This window comes from Garra rufa, chromosome 21, assembly GCF_049309525.1.
Source record: "Garra rufa chromosome 21, GarRuf1.0, whole genome shotgun sequence".
Lineage (NCBI taxonomy): Eukaryota > Metazoa > Chordata > Actinopteri > Cypriniformes > Cyprinidae > Garra > Garra rufa.
Window position 1 is genome coordinate 19,411,049 of NC_133381.1, and position 17,022 is coordinate 19,428,070.

Here is a 17,022-nt window from a genome sequence, read left to right on the forward strand (position 1 = left end):
CGTCAAAATTAAAAATAACAAGAGCTCTGACAAAAACTTTCTTTAAATGCTTTTAAATTATTTTATTGGCAAATCTGCTTTGAAAATGATAGATAACCATAAAAATACTTAATATTTTCTACACATACCTGTTACTTAAAAATATTTAAATAAAACATTTAATTCATATACATTACTATTCAAAAGTTTGGGGTTGGTAAGTTTTTTTTTATGTTTTTAAAAAAAGTCTCCTATGTTCATCAAGGTTGCATTTATTTGATCAAAAATACAGAAAGAAATAATGAAATTGTATAATAAATATGTATGTTAATATGTATTAAAAGGTAATTTATTCCTTGGATGCCAAAGCTAGAAGAAGTCTCTTATGTTTATTAAAATTGCATTTATCTGATCAAAAGTACAGAAAAAAACAGTAATATTATGAAATAATATTCTAATTTAAAATAAGTTTTAATATGTTTTAAAATGTAATTTATTCTTGTGATGGCAAAGTTACATTTTCAGCAACCATTACTCCAGTCATCAGTGTTACATGATCTTTCATAAATAATTTTTATATGCTGATTTAGTGCTCAAGAAACATTTCTTACTATTATCAGTGTTGAACAGTTGTGCTGCTTAATGTTTTTCTTGAAACCTAGATACATTTTCTTCAGGATTTTTTGATAATTTCATTTGAAATAGAAAAATATTATTTTTCAACATATTATATTTATTTACAGTCATCTTTGTTTAATTGAATGAATCCTTGCTAAATATAAATCTTTTTTTTTTTTATCTTACTGACCCCAAATGTTTAAATGGTAGTGTAATTGAGTAATTCTCTCTTCAAGAGTATTGTGTGTTTGTTGTTTTCTAGCTATATGTGACCCTAGACCACAAAACCAGTTGTAAGTAGCACAGGTATATTTGTAGCAATAGCCAACAATACAATGTATGGGTCAAAATGATCGATTCAATTCATTTATGCCAAAAATCATTAGGATATTAAGTAAAGATCATGTTTCACGAAGATATTTTGTAAATTTCCTACCGTAAAATATATCAAAACTTTTGATTAGTAATATGCATTGCTAAGAACTTTTTGCTAAGAAACTTTTAAGATTTTTTTTGTACCCTCAGATTCCAGATTTTCAAGTAGTTGTATCTTGGCCAAATATTGTCCTATCCAAACAAACCATACATCAATGGAAAGACGATTGAAAGCTTTCTGATGATATATAAATCTCAGTTTTAAAAAACTGACCCTTATGACTGGTCTAGGGTCACATATAAATACAATCATGTTCAATACTCTTTAGCGCTATACTTCAAATGCTCTACTCTGATTTCAATCAAGTAGTCTACACAAAGGTCCCACTGACCTAGTCTTAGCTTCAGCGCAGCAAGCGGCCCTCCATGAAATCGAAGCAGCAGTAAGTCATGTGCCTCCAGACCCTCGTTTCCATGGGATATCGGACAGTAGGCCCATTGGATCCCCTCAAGTCCCTCAGAGGTTTTTATGTGACGAGAGAGCTGCAGGCTGGGGCCTACAGAACCAGGAGCCGGTTCTTCATTCACTAACCGGAGAGGGAGAGGCGAGAGCCCCATATCAAAACACTGGAGCTCGCCTTGACCTCCGCCAACCATCAGCAGAGCTCCTGAAGGATGCCATGCTAGCACCGCCGGCACCATGGAGCAGGAGGCCCACTGGGAGTGGCCTGTATGTGGGTCAAAAAGAGCCACAGAGCAGTCCTGAAGCCCTAGGAGAACCCAGCGCTCTAGTGGGTCGCGACAACAGGTTATGGGTTTGGATGTTAGGGGTAGAGGAGAACCGGACAGACGTTGGAGACGTCCACGAGCGCATTCATACACACAGGTTTGGACTTCAAGAGGCTGGGCCTCCTCGTACTGCTCAGACGTGGAGTGTTTGGCCTCTTGGTGCAGCTCCACAGTCAGTACATGATAGGGTTGGGTCAAACTGAATCTGCAATCTATTGGGTTTCCGTCAGTTCGGATAGAGCTCAAAACCTACACAGAGGGAAACAGAGAGGCAAAATTTTATTAATTTCATTTAAAACTGGGTTTACATACTTTTTATCTGTAACAACAGATAAACTTTTGTTCATAAACTTGTTTTAATTCATATTTTGGGCTATATACTTGCTCCTGAAAATATTAAATATTTCTTTTAATATAAATTTAACTTTTGGTTTTTGGCTATTTTATTTATAGTGTAGTATTAAAGTTGGAAGACAATAGGAAATGATGATAGAAAAGGAGGAAGAGGGGTGTCAAACATGAAACCTATTTGAAAGCCGTATCTCCATGTGTTGAAGCATGAAATGATAATTACTTTACCAAAATAAGAGGGTTCATACAAAATGCATGTTATTTTTTTATTTAGTACTGACCTGAATAAGATATTTAACATAAAAGACGTTTACATATAGTCCATAAAAGAAAATAATAGTTGAATTTGAAAAATGACCCCGTTCAAAAGTTTACATACACTTGATTCTTAATACTGTGTTGGTACCTGAATGATCCATAGCTGTATTTTTTTTTTTTTTTGTTAAGTGATAGTTGTTCATGAGTCTGTTTGTCCTGAACAGTTAAACTGCCTGCTGTTCTTCAGAAAGGTCCCACTAATTATTTGGTTTTTCAGCATTTTTGTGTATTTGAACCTTTTCCAACAGTGACTGTATGATTTTGAGATCCATATTTTCACACTAAAAAAACAAACAGAGGGACTCATATGCAACTATTACGGATGGTTCAAATGCTCACTGATGCTTCAGAAAGAAACACAATGCATTAGGAGCCAGGGAAATTTTGAATTTGAATATTAGGGTAAATTTACTTTATTTTGTCTTCTGAGAAACATGTAAATATCTTCTGTAGCTTCTGTACACATCTTCATTCTGTTTAAAAGTTTACACCCCTGGCTCTTAATGCATCGTTTTCCTTCTGAAGCATCGTTGAGCATTTGAACCTTCTTTTATTTTCTCTTGTGGACTATGTGTAACTATGTGACTATGTGTCTTTTATGTCGAATATCTTATTCAAGTCAGTACTAAATAAAAAATAACATGCATTTTGTGTAGGTGTATGTAAACTTTTGACCTCAACTGTAATTGTAGTGAAATGGATAATGAATCATCCTAAAATATTAATTATAATCAATATTTAAAAGATTTTGAGCGGTAGAGCTCAATGTGGTAAATAGGGGACGACCAATATGTGTTTTTCAGGGCCAACGAGATACCGATTATTACAGATCAAGTAGACCGATAACCGATATTTTCAATGGATATATATGTCTGGTGTAAAAATTAATGTAACAATTAAGAATAACAATGGCTCTGGCAAAAACTTTAAATGCTTTTAGATTATTTTATTGGCAATTTTTTTTTAAATTAACCGATAATCATAAAAATGCTTAATATTGCTGCAGATAATCGTTCGACCACTAAAAGCTGGGTGACTAAATTATATTTAAAAAATTCCACATACAAAAAGTAACAACCCATTGCAAGGTACAACAGAAACGGAGAAGAACCACAGCTAAACCAAAAGTTATAAACATTTTGCAAAAGTAAATATTCAGCATGGGCACCTCCATCCCTGAGACAGTAGAAATCACAGGCCCAACACACATGTTGAGCAAATTTGTTTGGAGATTTAACCTCGAAATGTGCACACAAACAGCTTAAAAAGTGTCCTATCAGACGGCAGCACGCAGGAAGTTCGGGTTTACCTGTAGTATGTGTGTTTCTGGTGCAGATGGTACGGGGAGAGAGAGACTGTGAGCGATGGGCTGGCACAGAACCGTGGCGTGTGCGCCAGCGTAGGAGACTGAGTTAAGCGGGTTGCCGATGGTTTCTGTGAAAGCAGGGGATGAGTTTTTTTGTCTTTTTTTTTTAGCTGTAATCCCCCCTGGGCCGACTCCCGCTGCACCCCAGGGGGTGAGAGGGGTTTAGTGAGAGGGCGGGAAAGGAGTTGCTGACAGCACAGAGGGGAGATCCGGAACAGTGCCAGATCTCCACAGAGCCAGGCCCCGCTGAGACACACCTGCCCCAGCCACAGAGGCCCCCATTCTGGGCCTGTCCACAGCTGGGCCCGGGCTCAGAACCAACACCCCACTGACCACGCTAGCAAAAGACCAACGCCCCAACTGCTTTGGCTAATACTACGATAATGCTGACCCCGCTAGCACTAAGCTAGTAAAAAACTAGCTAGGGCTAGACTGAACACCTTTTCAGGCCATTTTAAGGTCAGGCCAGAATTTGTGACCTAACGAGGCTAATGCTTCACTAATACCATGTTAGGTAGTGCTACAAATTCTATTCTGGCAAATAACGCACATCTTGAATAACACTGTGCTTCATTGTGAGGGTAAAATCGCAGACTAGAAGTGCCATAAGGAACTAGCGAGAAATTGCACAATCCTCACACTTGTTTATCCGGTTTAGTAGTAACGGATAGCCATAGAGAGAAAGCGCTAAGCTCTTTGCCACGGTAACACTAAACAAAAACAAAAAGGTGAAGAAATAAAGGAGAGCCGGTTGAGAGGCAGTATGTTTGCCTCAGCACTGGGGGACATTTCGAGTGTCTTTCTCCCACCCGCCACAAAGGTTTTAACATCTTCACAGAGTGATCCTGCTTAAGACCTGCATTCACACACACGCACACACAAACATCGCAAATCCCACAGCTGCCGCTGAAACAATGACAGATTCAATTTCACAAAGACAAACGGCATCTTGGTGAGTTGGGGGGGAGCAAAGGAGAGCGAGAAAGAGAGAGAGAGAGAGAGAGAGAGAGAGAGAGAGAGAGGGAACAGTGGTAAGTGAGTCTCTGTTAGTTATTGGTTTCAGTCACTGGTCAAAACTATTCTTTTCTTTTCTTCTCTTCTCCGGACTTTCTTTTGCAGCTTGAAAGATAAACCCAAAGAGGTCCAGCTGAGCAGCAGGCCTTGTTCACAGCAGTAGAGCTCTTTGAGCCAATTTTCCAGCTCAGAGAGCAAACAGTGAGAGAGAGGGAGAGAGAGGGAGAGAGGGGGACAGTGAGAGAGGGAGAGAGAAAGAGAGATGATGATGAAGGCAATCTATGAAAGTTCTTGCTGCTGAGTCTCCGCTCTTCTGGTGTGTGTAAATGTGTGTGTGTGCGTGCGCACTACTCAGATGCTTGTCAAGCCGCTGTGGCATGAAATCAACACAGAAGCATTCGCTCTACTGCACTTGCACATGCCCAAGAATTTAACCCGAGAAATCACATTCCACTCGGACCTTTTCTCTTCATATATAACATGGCCTGGAATCATAACTGCAGCCATGCACAGAAAAATGACAGAGATTGAAACCATTCCACATGAGCCTTCGAAAATCAAATCAACACTGACCGAGAGTCACTGAATAAGGAATACATTTCAAAAAATGGGGGAATACATTCAGCAGAAGGACAAATACCTCAGTCAAAAAATGTGTGTATATACACTACCATTCAAAAGTTTTGTGTCCACCAGATAAAAAATTATAATAATTATACTTTTCTTCAGCAAGGATGTGGCAGATTAATAAAAGTGACAGTAAAGGCATGTATAATGTAACAAAATATTTCTAATTTCAGTTAAAATTTCAATTCATTAAAGAATCTTTTTTTTTTTTTAAATTCCACGGTTTACGAAAAAAAATTAAGCTGAACAACTGTTTCCAACATTTATAATAATGCTAAACACACACAAAAATGTTAACACAGTAACATTAGACTATTATGAGCACCAGATATAATTTTTGATATTTTTTTACTAGTGGGTGCAGGACACTATAGGTCATTTATGTAAGTGATGATAGCAAAATAAAGTAAATTGTGACATATTATACCCAAAAATTCTTCATATAGTGGACCACCAGTAAAACTGATACACATTTAGGACATTTTTACGTGACCATGTTTTGCTTAAGTGTTTTTACTTTAATTGCTAATGCAACCTCTTTACACCACAGACTGAACAAAATTAAGCACTGCTTGATAGCAAAGTATTGATAGTTTAAATATATATAGTGTAAATATTGTCATACTAACAGTTGTCTAAATTTTAGGTGGATTGTAATCCATTACATACCTTTTCATCAAAGTTATCTAACATTATCAAGGTGAATTTGTTCCGACACAGTTCTAGTCTTATTTTATTTCCATTTTATATACTATAGTGAATAAACTGTGATAACATGAGAAATGTTGAAGGTGTCTGAATAAATTTTAGTTTGACTGTAGTTTGACAATTTAGGTTGTGTGAGGCCATTTGTGGCCATAACATTTTCTCAAGAAAAAAAAAAAAAGAAAAAAAAAAAAGCAGACATCCCTGAAAGTCACTGACTCTTTGGTCCATGTGTGATATCTGGAGTACTTTTCACACAGGCCTAAAAACTGCAAAATATTTCCGCTCTCATTCCACTTTGAGTGAAAAGTAAAGTACAGATGCCTGGTAAATATGCAGATCAAACGAATGAAAAGAGAAGTGTTCTGAGAGAGATAACAGGATATTCAACAACATCTAATGCGTACGGAAAACATAACAACCACCCCAATATGCAAAACAACTATCAAAAAAAAAAGAAAAGAAAAAAAGAGAGTGATTTCAAATGCTTACTTAAAACATAACCACCTCAACATGCAAAATAAGTGTGTATATATAAAAATTATTATTATTAAAATCATTAAATTCCAGGAACAGGGGAATTGATTATAAATGTTAAACGTTTGCATAAATAAGTGTGTGTGCACGAGTGTTTTCCCCCGTGTGTCTCTTGGCAGTGCTTATCTGCGAGGGGTAAGAATTAAGACCACATAGGGAAAGAAAGCGTACTTTTTAAATGCTGAAGACTAAGCAGAAAATGGGTTTAGCATGCAGATAGCAAACTTAACAAAGGGAACATATATATGAGGCAGAATTGATTGAAGTGTGTGTCTGTGCGCCGAGCGAACCGTTTGATTCACCGCTCGCGTCTTACATAAACTGCTAGCTTGATTTCACACCACGGATCTGAAAATGACAACAAACACTTTAATTAGAAACGATGAAGGCGAGAGACACTTTAATGTTTTTTAACCATAGAAAAATGAGAGAGAGAGAGAGAGAGAGAGAGAGAGAGAGAGAGAGAGAGAGAGAGAGAGAGAGGGGAACAGAGAGACAAAGAGAGAGAGGAAAATAAATAGGTGAAGGCGCAAGATAAATCCAGGGTTCATTTCCAACCAGAGCAATCCAGCATCATTCCACGCTGCCCCCCTTTTATTTTTTTATTTATTTAGTTTTCTACCCCTTGTTTGTTTTCATTTCCTGCATTTGCGATTGGAAACGCAGCTCCGTTTACTCGTCTCTCTCATCCCCTGCTCTGCGAGTGAAGATTTTGCATATGTTTAAAACCACAGTGCAATGTTGGGAGCTTAAGCATTGCTTGCTGATTTTTGAATCGTCGCCATTCAACATTAAACAGTGCTGAGAGGCACTGGAATGTACAGTAGAGATGGAGAAATAGACAGGCAGCGCTATTAGCAGTTCTTCATTTTTTACTTATTTAAAAAGTTTTACACAAAAAAAGGGAATAGTACCTTGGAGATATCCGCAGCCTAATAAAAGTGGTTTTACTTTACGTTTTATTTAGGTTTTATTTTGTTTCACCGCATATACATACTACATACTACAATGAAATAGTGTCAGCTGCACAAGAAGGGGGCTGAAAGGTCAAAGGTTGGCTGTTGACGTAAAGAAAAAGTTCAAGTGAACAGTCTGCGAATTACAGCAGCTCATTGAGAAGCACAATGGTGATTGGTAAAGCATGACAAAAGAAAAAAAGAAAGGTAAAAGACGGGCAAAAAAGGGATTGACAATCTTTTCCGAAACCTTGAGCAGCGGAGCATTGCGAGGGCATTATTAAAAGTATTTATATTATTTAGGAGGTCACACCCTGGTTATTATCTGACCTTCAAGTTCACTCCAAAATCTCGCTCTCACATCATTCAATTTCATCACCCAAAAACATATTAGTTCAGACAGGGATAAAAGGCCAACCCTGAAGGCACATCAGCATCTGCTTACCGTAAGCCCTGGTGTATCCGAACAGGCGAGCAGCACCAGGTTGGCCCTGTCCACTGCACTAGGGACTGGAGACCAAGGCCTAACCTCCTCGTTAAAGAGGGGCCACCAGCACACAACCACATCCTGCGTCCGGTTCAGCCCCACGCGGCGCTCCACACGCCGTCCTCCACCAGGTAAGTCCACCACTGAAACCTGCGGAAGAACAGCAGCCATAAAGGAATCAGACAACAAAACATCTATAAAACATGACGCCAACTCTTCTGCATGCTGCTTTATTAATGTGGCCTGAGCTGCAACGGGTAGCAGGGCATTGTTATTTTTTGTTGGGGTTTTTATTAAATTCATTTGAAATAGCTGCATTTGTTCTGCACTTGGTGAGCTGTTTGGAGGTAACAAGGTATTTGTGTGACTGCTAATAAGATCTCTAGATACTTTCACTTTTATAAACCACAGAATATAAAAATAAAAAGGTACTGCCACTCTATATCTTACAACTGCAAGTTTGTTTATCGTAATTATGACTTTATAAGCCAGTTTTACTAAACAGGGCAAATTACAGTTACAGCGCAATTCCATAAAAGCACTGATGGGAGGGGAAAATTCTGCATGGCATTTACTAACAATGCGTGCAATGAGAGCACAAACGCAGTCAGATCAATTCCACCATGACCAGCGCCATCTACTAAGAGCAAGGCAAATTACCACCTGCTTTAAGAAATGTTTTTTTTTGGGTGTTAAATAATTAAATAAGGCTTTTTCAGCGCTAATTCTTCACTGCACATCTTAAGTAAATCCTGACAGTACTATTTTAATGCCAAAAAAGACGGGTCTGTGCTAGCACAAGCTGTTGGTAAAACTGGCCCTATATCTCACAGTGTAACTTTCAGCCTGGCTGACTATCGGCACCGATATTAAGCATTTTTATGGTTATCGATTTCAGTCATTTTCAAAACCGTTTTGCTGATCAAATAATTTAAAAGCATTAAAAAGAGCCCTTGTTATTCTTAATTTTGACTTTAATTTTCATTTTAACACCAGACATATATATATAATATATCGGTTTAAAATATTGGTTATCTGTCTACTTGGTGTAACGATACACGTATTTGTATTGGTACGAGGCTTTTTGTTCGGTACGCATTACAAACCGAATGATTCCTAGGACTAATCCAATTACATTTGTAAAAATTAAAGAGCCTAAAGTTTGTAAATTATAATGTTCTCAGTGCCATTGTGCTCAACAAGGGAGCCCAAATGACGTAACCGGCAACGTGATAAAGAAAAACACACTACTCCAGTAGAGTTGTGACAGTGAGGTAGTTCATTAGAGTTTTCCCTCTATTCCTCAATTTTATTAGCTTTTAAATAGCTTGTAAATGCCTGTGCGCATTTTACTTTCACTTTCAAATTAGCGTCAATTCGGCGTCAATTAATTGAGTTCACAAAAATAAGACAGTACGACAAACTCACTATAATAAAAATAGAATGTTTAATTTATTGACAAAACAAATAGAAATACACTATGCCATAGGCCTAATATAAAATAACAAAAACTTGCACGAAGTATAAATATAAAACACTGAAAATTACCAAAAACAGTGGAACCAAATAAAAAAGAAACAAATGTTAAAAAAAGTTTACAAAAATCATCTTAGATAAATGGCAAAAGGCTTTCCAAAGTCTAAAATATTTTTAAAGCAGGCGCTTTTATATGTCTCCTCACATGATAAATGAAATCCAACTTCTACCGCTGATCTGAGATGTGACTATTGTTTGGCACACCAAACTGTAACACCCCTATTGATCAGTAATAATCGGTATCAGCTCTGAAAAACACATAACGGTTGACCCCTACTTTGTATTCCGTAATTGTAAATTTAATTCTATTTTTTTTTAAACTTTCCCATATTTAAAAAAAAAATTACATGATTTAATTACATTAAATATTCTGATTCTGATTCAATACAGAACTAAATATTGCATATCAGCTGCAACAGTAGTTGGACCTTATTTTCATTTTTTACAGAAATGACAAAAACACAAACCTGACAGCTCTAAATATAAGCTTTTATGTAGTCTTGAACATTTTTTTAGTTTTTCTTAACTGGGTCAATTTATTGGTGTCACTTTACAAGCGAACAAATGTTTAAAACTCAATGAATACCTCAGAATCTAAAATACATCAGCAAATTTGCAGCACAGATCTGTCCCAAAACCACCCAAAATTACAGGTTTCTAATAAAGTGCAGGCCAGTGTTTTGATGCTGACTAAGTCTGACTACCAAATTTCATTAAAATGAGCCACACCTGATTGAGACACACCTGCCGTTTTGCTGATGCACAAACAGCTTTAATCAAGCCTGTCTAGCCTTAACGTAGACACAATAATTGAGGTATTCAAAACTAGTTCCTTTGAAGGGGCGTTAAATCCACTATCTATTATTTATGGGCCAGCAATAATAGTTCAGTAAGGAGCGATATTTCCTCCTACACCGCACCACTGTCTCATACCGCTGCATTAAACTCTCATATCTTATATCTGCGGCGGCTCATCATGTGCTATTTCAGCAGTTCTAGGCTGAGGTTTTTAAAGGAGGGTTTTTTCCGGGCCCTTAATGCAGCCCATAGTACGAATAAATGGCATGAAAATACGATATGGCTCTTATAGAGTCAGTGCCTATTCATGCAACATAATAGCAGTCATTTCCATATGCTTCATTCTGAAAGGCCTTATCAAGAGAGCAAACACGGAGTCCCTCTTTATGTCAACAACTCTATCTGTGCACAATAGGACGGACTAGAAATGTACCACAGTCTCTACGTGACAACAAAAACTGTTCATCATTTAACCTTGACCTTCACAGACTGCGTCTGTACAGATTAATCATGCATGTTAAGTATCAACTAGCATGACAATGATTTATACAAGATTAATAAATAAACAAAAACAAAGTAAACCAGTACAGACTGTGGGAAAATAACATTCATCTCTCTCTGTCTATGTCTTTCTGCCCTCCCCCAAAACTTGATTCCCCATCTCGCCTGTGCTTGCTGGTCAGCAATAATCAGACCCTCTTTCTGGAGGATTAGGCTCAAAGCTTAGTCCAGTGGAGCAGGCAGTGGATGGGGCCGGCCAGGCTGGGATGGGGGGGGTGTGGTGGGCGGGGGTGGTGTCGGGAGGGAGGGCAGGGTTTGGGGGGGGGTGCGTACGGTCCCCCCTTATCAGAGCCATGCTGCTGGAGCCAGCCACACCGCAGGAGAGATTGCTTTCATACTCAGGCTGCCGTCGCAACAAAGCGCTCCAGTAATGCGATAATGTTCGGGTGCGGAGGGTGTTAAGAGCCTGATGTATTTATGTATTGTGTTTAGTCCATAATCAGACCCATCCAAATTGTGATCTCCGCACACTTGGTCTCCGGCCCATTAAAATGAGGTTAATGCTTTCAAAAAGAAAACGAATAAAGATTTTTTTTTCTTAAATTCCGTTATGAATTTTTTTAGACAAGTTGCTTTGGAAAGGCAGAGAATGAATGGGATGGAGAATAAAGAATGGAGCGATCACCTTCGTTTCCTCTGAAGAGGAGGAGATGGACTTGACCTTACCCTCCAACCCCTACACTACTGCTCTGCTAGCGACAAACTGCATAGCTGTGACCAATTTTACAGAGCGGTAATAATTCACATCTTACAATATAGATAGTATATCTTTAGTTCCTCTGGCTCAAACAGTAGAAAACGGTATTAGCAACGCCAAGGTCATGGGTCTGATTGCCAAGAAATTCAAGAATGAATGAATACATAGACTACCTTTTTTATGTAAAATACACTTTTTTAAAATGTTCTTTAAAAATATAAATACGGTGCAAATTTGGCGCTCAAGAAACATTTCTTATTAACATGTTGTAAGCAGTTGTGCTGCATAATATTTTCTGTAAAAACCGTGATACATTTTTGGATTCTTTAACAGATATAAATTTCAAAGTACAGCATTCATTTAAAAATTTTAATTTTTTGCAACAATGTAACTGTTTCTAAAAGTGTTGGGGAAAGTTACTATTAAAAGTAATGCATTACAATTTTCCGTTACTCCCTAAAAAAGTAACTACATTACTTAGTTACTTTTTATAGAAAGTAATGCGTTGTTACTTTTGTGTCACTTTTGCATTACTTTTTGAAATCTGGGAAGGGCTTGCTTATTTGTTTTTAATATAAAAAGTTCTATGTTTAACAAATGTAAAACCAAACAAAAAGTGAAATGAATAAGCCTCAGGCTGAAGGAAAAGTAAATTCACGTCTGTACAGTAGAATGCAGGAGAATAAGGTTCAACACTCTTCGGCAATAAAAAAAACAAACAAAAAAAAAACAATAAAGCAGAATTGTTAGTTTTTGTAAAGTCATTTTTGCTTAGTATGGTTGAACTGATTCATCAAAGGTCAGAAAAGACTGGTTAATAAAATGGGATGAAATACATAAAGGATATTTGTGTTATTTAACATATTTAATTATTGCAGGTTTTAATTCATTTTAAATGAATACTGGATGTTTTTTGCAAGTGAGATGAATTAATGCATGTTCACATTTATTCTAGAACTACAGTAACATCACGTTTTCACAGTGCACACAAAGCCTCTGTATATCTGATTTCTCTTAACATAGGGACAGGAGACTTGTCAGTTAATAAATAGGAAAACAAAGTAACTGGAATTACTTATTTGAAAAAACAACTCAGATATTTTCTTGTACATTAAAAAGTAATGCGTTACTACTAGTTACTTGAAAAAAGTAATCTGATTACAAGTAACTTGCATTACTAGTAATGCGTTACCCAACGCTGGTCACTACTGTCCCTTTTGATCTTTCTTTTACTGTCACATATATTACTGACCCCAAACTTCTGAATGGTATTGTACCTTGAGGGCAATGTAATGTAAAATAAATATTTTATCTTTTTTTTTGGATAAAAGAATCTGTCAATGCAGAAATAAATGCACATGCAAATCTTCAGTTTCAAATTTCAATTATCTCAAAACAAAGAATTGTTTTTGGCTCCTTCTGTTCAGTTTATAGCAAGACCTTTGATGTGGGAAAGCAGTGTGTAATGTGAACACTGAAAAACTGCTTTGTGTAGTTAATGGTTCTCAAATTTCAAATGATATTGTGTTTTCAAAAAAGCATTTTTTTTATACTTACTTGATGAATAACAATTGCAGTATTACAGCAATTACACAATGATATCCAACTGTCTGATTGTTTTACACACAAAAAAACTCTAAATTTTGCAAGTTTCTGTAGTTTAATTAACAAAAGATAGAGAGGGAGGAACATTTGTCAGACATATATAGACATACTGTCATAAAGGATGTGATCTCTCTATAAAGAGAAGAGTGCTGTGTGTTTAGACCTGATGTTCCCCACAGGTGTGCATTAGAGAGGAGCTCCAGTAATCACAGTGTTACCTGTCCCAGCGGTAAAAGAAAGCAAGTAAAGCCAGGCAATTATTAGAGCTAAAAGCCCTGTGGAAAGAGCCAGACCAGCCTCATTAAAGCTTTTTAATTGAAAGCAGGAGAGGCTGTGCTGCCTTTCCTCCTAAAATGTGCTAATGCGTGTGCATTGAAGAGCGTGCGCGTGTATGTCTTTGGGCGAGCGTTCAATAGATGTGTGTATAAAAGGTATGCGCATGTGTGCGTGTGCTACCTTAATCTCCGCAGCTGTGAGTTTCTCCATGTGTCGTGCTAGCTCAGGTGAGCTCTGGTTCTTCCTGTTCAGGTAAACCTGACACACCTGACTCTTCTCCATCAGCGAGAACAGCAGGAAGCGATCACCAATCACCGCTGAAAACCACAGACAAAGGTTAAAGGTCAAAACTTATATGACCTTGTGAGACTACAGCTTGACTACAGATTGACTCAAATGCTAACTTCCCCCTTTTAGAAAAGCTTTTTTTACATAACTTACTGTTGGCTAGTTCAATTAATGCAGAGTTTTCAGGTTTTACTATTCTAGTAAGGACATTTGTTCCCCACAACATAGGTACAGTCTGACCCACAGAAATGCACAAAATGAATAATTTCCATAAGTGATTGAGTCAGGGCAGTAGTTTAAGAGACTAATAAGGAGTCACAGAAGAAAGAGAGACTGTAAAGCCTGTAGGGTATGCAGCTTTCATGTTAAAGAGAGACATTTGCAGTGAAACTGTTGACAAGCTCTCCACACTGTGATTAGCAATTAACCTTCCCTTCCTAAAAAATTAATCTGTTTATGAAACCAATTAAACGGCAGAAAAATTAATACAAGCCATTCAGAGAAGCAGGTTTAGTTGAGGATGATATTCATGGCTGGAATTTCCAACCTTAACAGCAATTAGAGACGGAATATCAGCGCTTCTGCAGTAATTATGAATCATCTCACATTCAAGCATAAAAAGGAGCTCATTTCAAAGGAAAAGCGTGCTAAATGCAGTAATTTTACCTTCGTTTTTAAGTTTTACTTTAGCAAGTGTTCAATAAAAAAGAAAATGCACATTTGCAAGAGTTTGAAAAATGAAACTTAAAATGCTGATGTACTGTGCCTTAAGAAATGTCATATATTTTTGAAAACTGAGAGAATGATGTTTGCTTAAACCAAAGATTTTAGTTTAGCTACTTTAAGAGGCTCAAGAGTGATTTGAAAAAGCTAAATGTAAACGATACACTCTACCAAATTAAAACTGATTATTTAAATGACATATTTTCCCTTTGGAAAAGAAAAACATGGAATACTCAGCATGCTTTTAAAAGATTACAAACATTGCAGAAAACATACTGACGTATTAGTGTTCAGTAATCATGGCCAAATTAAGTGGAAGATTCCATGATAATCCTTTCAAAAAAAATTTACATTTGTGTCTAGGGGCTAGTAAACAGGTTTTGGAACATGTGAGCAGCGGGTTAAATCAGAATAAATCAATAAATTCCTCTAAATCTGCTTAGTTAGTTAATACTCCATTCATTTAAAACATGTTTACAGCGTTGTCTAAAAAGCAGTCAAATTAATTTCTAGCAAAAATCTAATACAATATTTGATGATGGCGGATTTTTGGTTCTTAAATTTAAGGTCATTATGCTTTGGGTATCTCAAATGGACTCAATACCAAGATGGTTTTTACTAGGGGTTGGTGATATGAAAAAAATCTCCTATCACGATCTGAGTAATTATTTCAAAATAAAAGTTTCTGAACAGTAAGATTTCTAATGCTTTTTAAAGAAGTCTCTTCTGGTCACCAAGCCTGCATTTATTTAATCCAAAGTACAGCAAAAACAGTACATTTAAAAAATATATTTTTACTATTTAAAATGACTGTTTTCTATTTTAATATATTTTTAAATATCATTTATTCCTGTAATTTCAAAGCTGAATTTTTAGCATCATTACTCCAGTCACAAAATCCTTCAGGAATCATTCTAATATTCTGATTTGCTGCTCAAAAAAACATTTATTATTATTATGATGTTAAAAACAGCTAAGTAGATTTTTTTTAAGTAGGCTTCTTTAATGAATGGAAAGTTTGGAAGAACAGCATTTATTTAATAGAAATCTTTTGTAATATTATACAAATATTATAAAAATCTTCCTCATCACTTTTGATCAATTTAAAGCATCCTTGCTAAATAAAAATATACATTTCTATAATTTCTTTCCAAAAAATGTATACTGACTCCAAACTTTTGAATGGTATAGTGTATAATGTTACAAAAGCTTTTTATTTTTTAGATACATTTTTACATTCATCAAAGAATCCTGAAAAATAATAATAAAAGTTTCTTGAACAGCAAATCAGCATATTAGAATGATTTCTGAAGGATCGTGTGACACTGAAGACTGGAGTAATGATGCTGAAAATGTAGCGTTGATCACAGGAATAAATTACATTTTTAAATATATTCAAATACAAAAGTGTTAGTTATTTTAAATAGTAAAATTATTGCTGTACTTTGGATCAAATACATTTTAAAAAAACAAAAAATCTCACAGTTCAAAAACTTTTGACTGACAGTATATATCACAATAATTATTTTTGCTTTAAATAAGGTCTTTATGATGTCAAAATTTTTGATACCATAGAAATAATAATTCTTGTCACAAGTGTCAATATCACAAAAAACTAATACTAGCCTAAAAAAATGAAAACATACAGCGAAATTAGTTATCTCGCTGCTGATTGCATTTCAACGGTGTAAAATCACTTGTCTTTTAAACCGCATTGCTTAAAATCATGTGCAAATGATACGTTTTTGTGGCCATGTAGCACAACACCACGTGAGCCTGTAACCGTGATTCAATACAAATTCTCTACCGGTTGACAAATTTCTACCAGTTAATCGTGTCTAGTGCCTAGTTTTTTTTTGTTTGTTTTTTTACAAAAAAGTGGGAGTTTCTTATACCATATAAATATTCCCAAACACCTCTCTTGTTATTGTTTGCCTGCCTATATACATCTTAAAATCTTAACCTGTGATTTTAATAAAGAACCAGCTATAGATTCAGTGTAGATAATTTGTAGGTCAGAAATGTGTTTCCTTTACAATCACAGGCCATTCAAAGATTTTGATTTCTCTCTTTGTACTACGGCACTCAAGAAGTAACTTCATCAAGGCCAGAACAGGTCTGACTGCGTGTGTGAAACTAACTGAATAAGTGACAGATGTAGAAGCCCTCCTGGCACCCCCACCCTTATACTCTCTCTCTCTCTCCCACACACACACATAATTACTCTGGTAATTAGGGGCTCTGGGGGCCTGAATGGCACTCTATGGGGGGGCTACTAGGAAAAGGGAAGGGGTGGGTTGACAGAGTGAGAGAGAGAAAAAGAGCGAGAGAGGTTTGTCAGGTATCTAGAGACCTGGCACAGAGAGCATTAGCCATATAAGCTCTAAACAATACATGATATGAGAAAATAATTAGC

The 17,022-nt window shown here is 36.4% G+C and overlaps 1 protein-coding gene across 1 annotated transcript in view; it reads right to left on the reverse strand.

Annotated features, from left to right (window-relative positions):
• The window catches only part of wdpcp (WD repeat containing planar cell polarity effector), a 100,003-nt gene that overhangs the window by 30,580 nt on the left and 52,401 nt on the right, over positions 1-17,022 (reverse strand). Inside the window, exons 8-10 of the mRNA XM_073827334.1 lie at positions 13,776-13,912; positions 8,081-8,272; positions 1,365-2,010 (exon numbers count right to left, since the gene is read on the reverse strand). Of these exons, the coding sequence (XP_073683435.1) occupies positions 1,365-2,010; positions 8,081-8,272; positions 13,776-13,912 (975 nt within the window). The remainder of the gene's footprint in view (positions 1-1,364; positions 2,011-8,080; positions 8,273-13,775; positions 13,913-17,022) is intronic.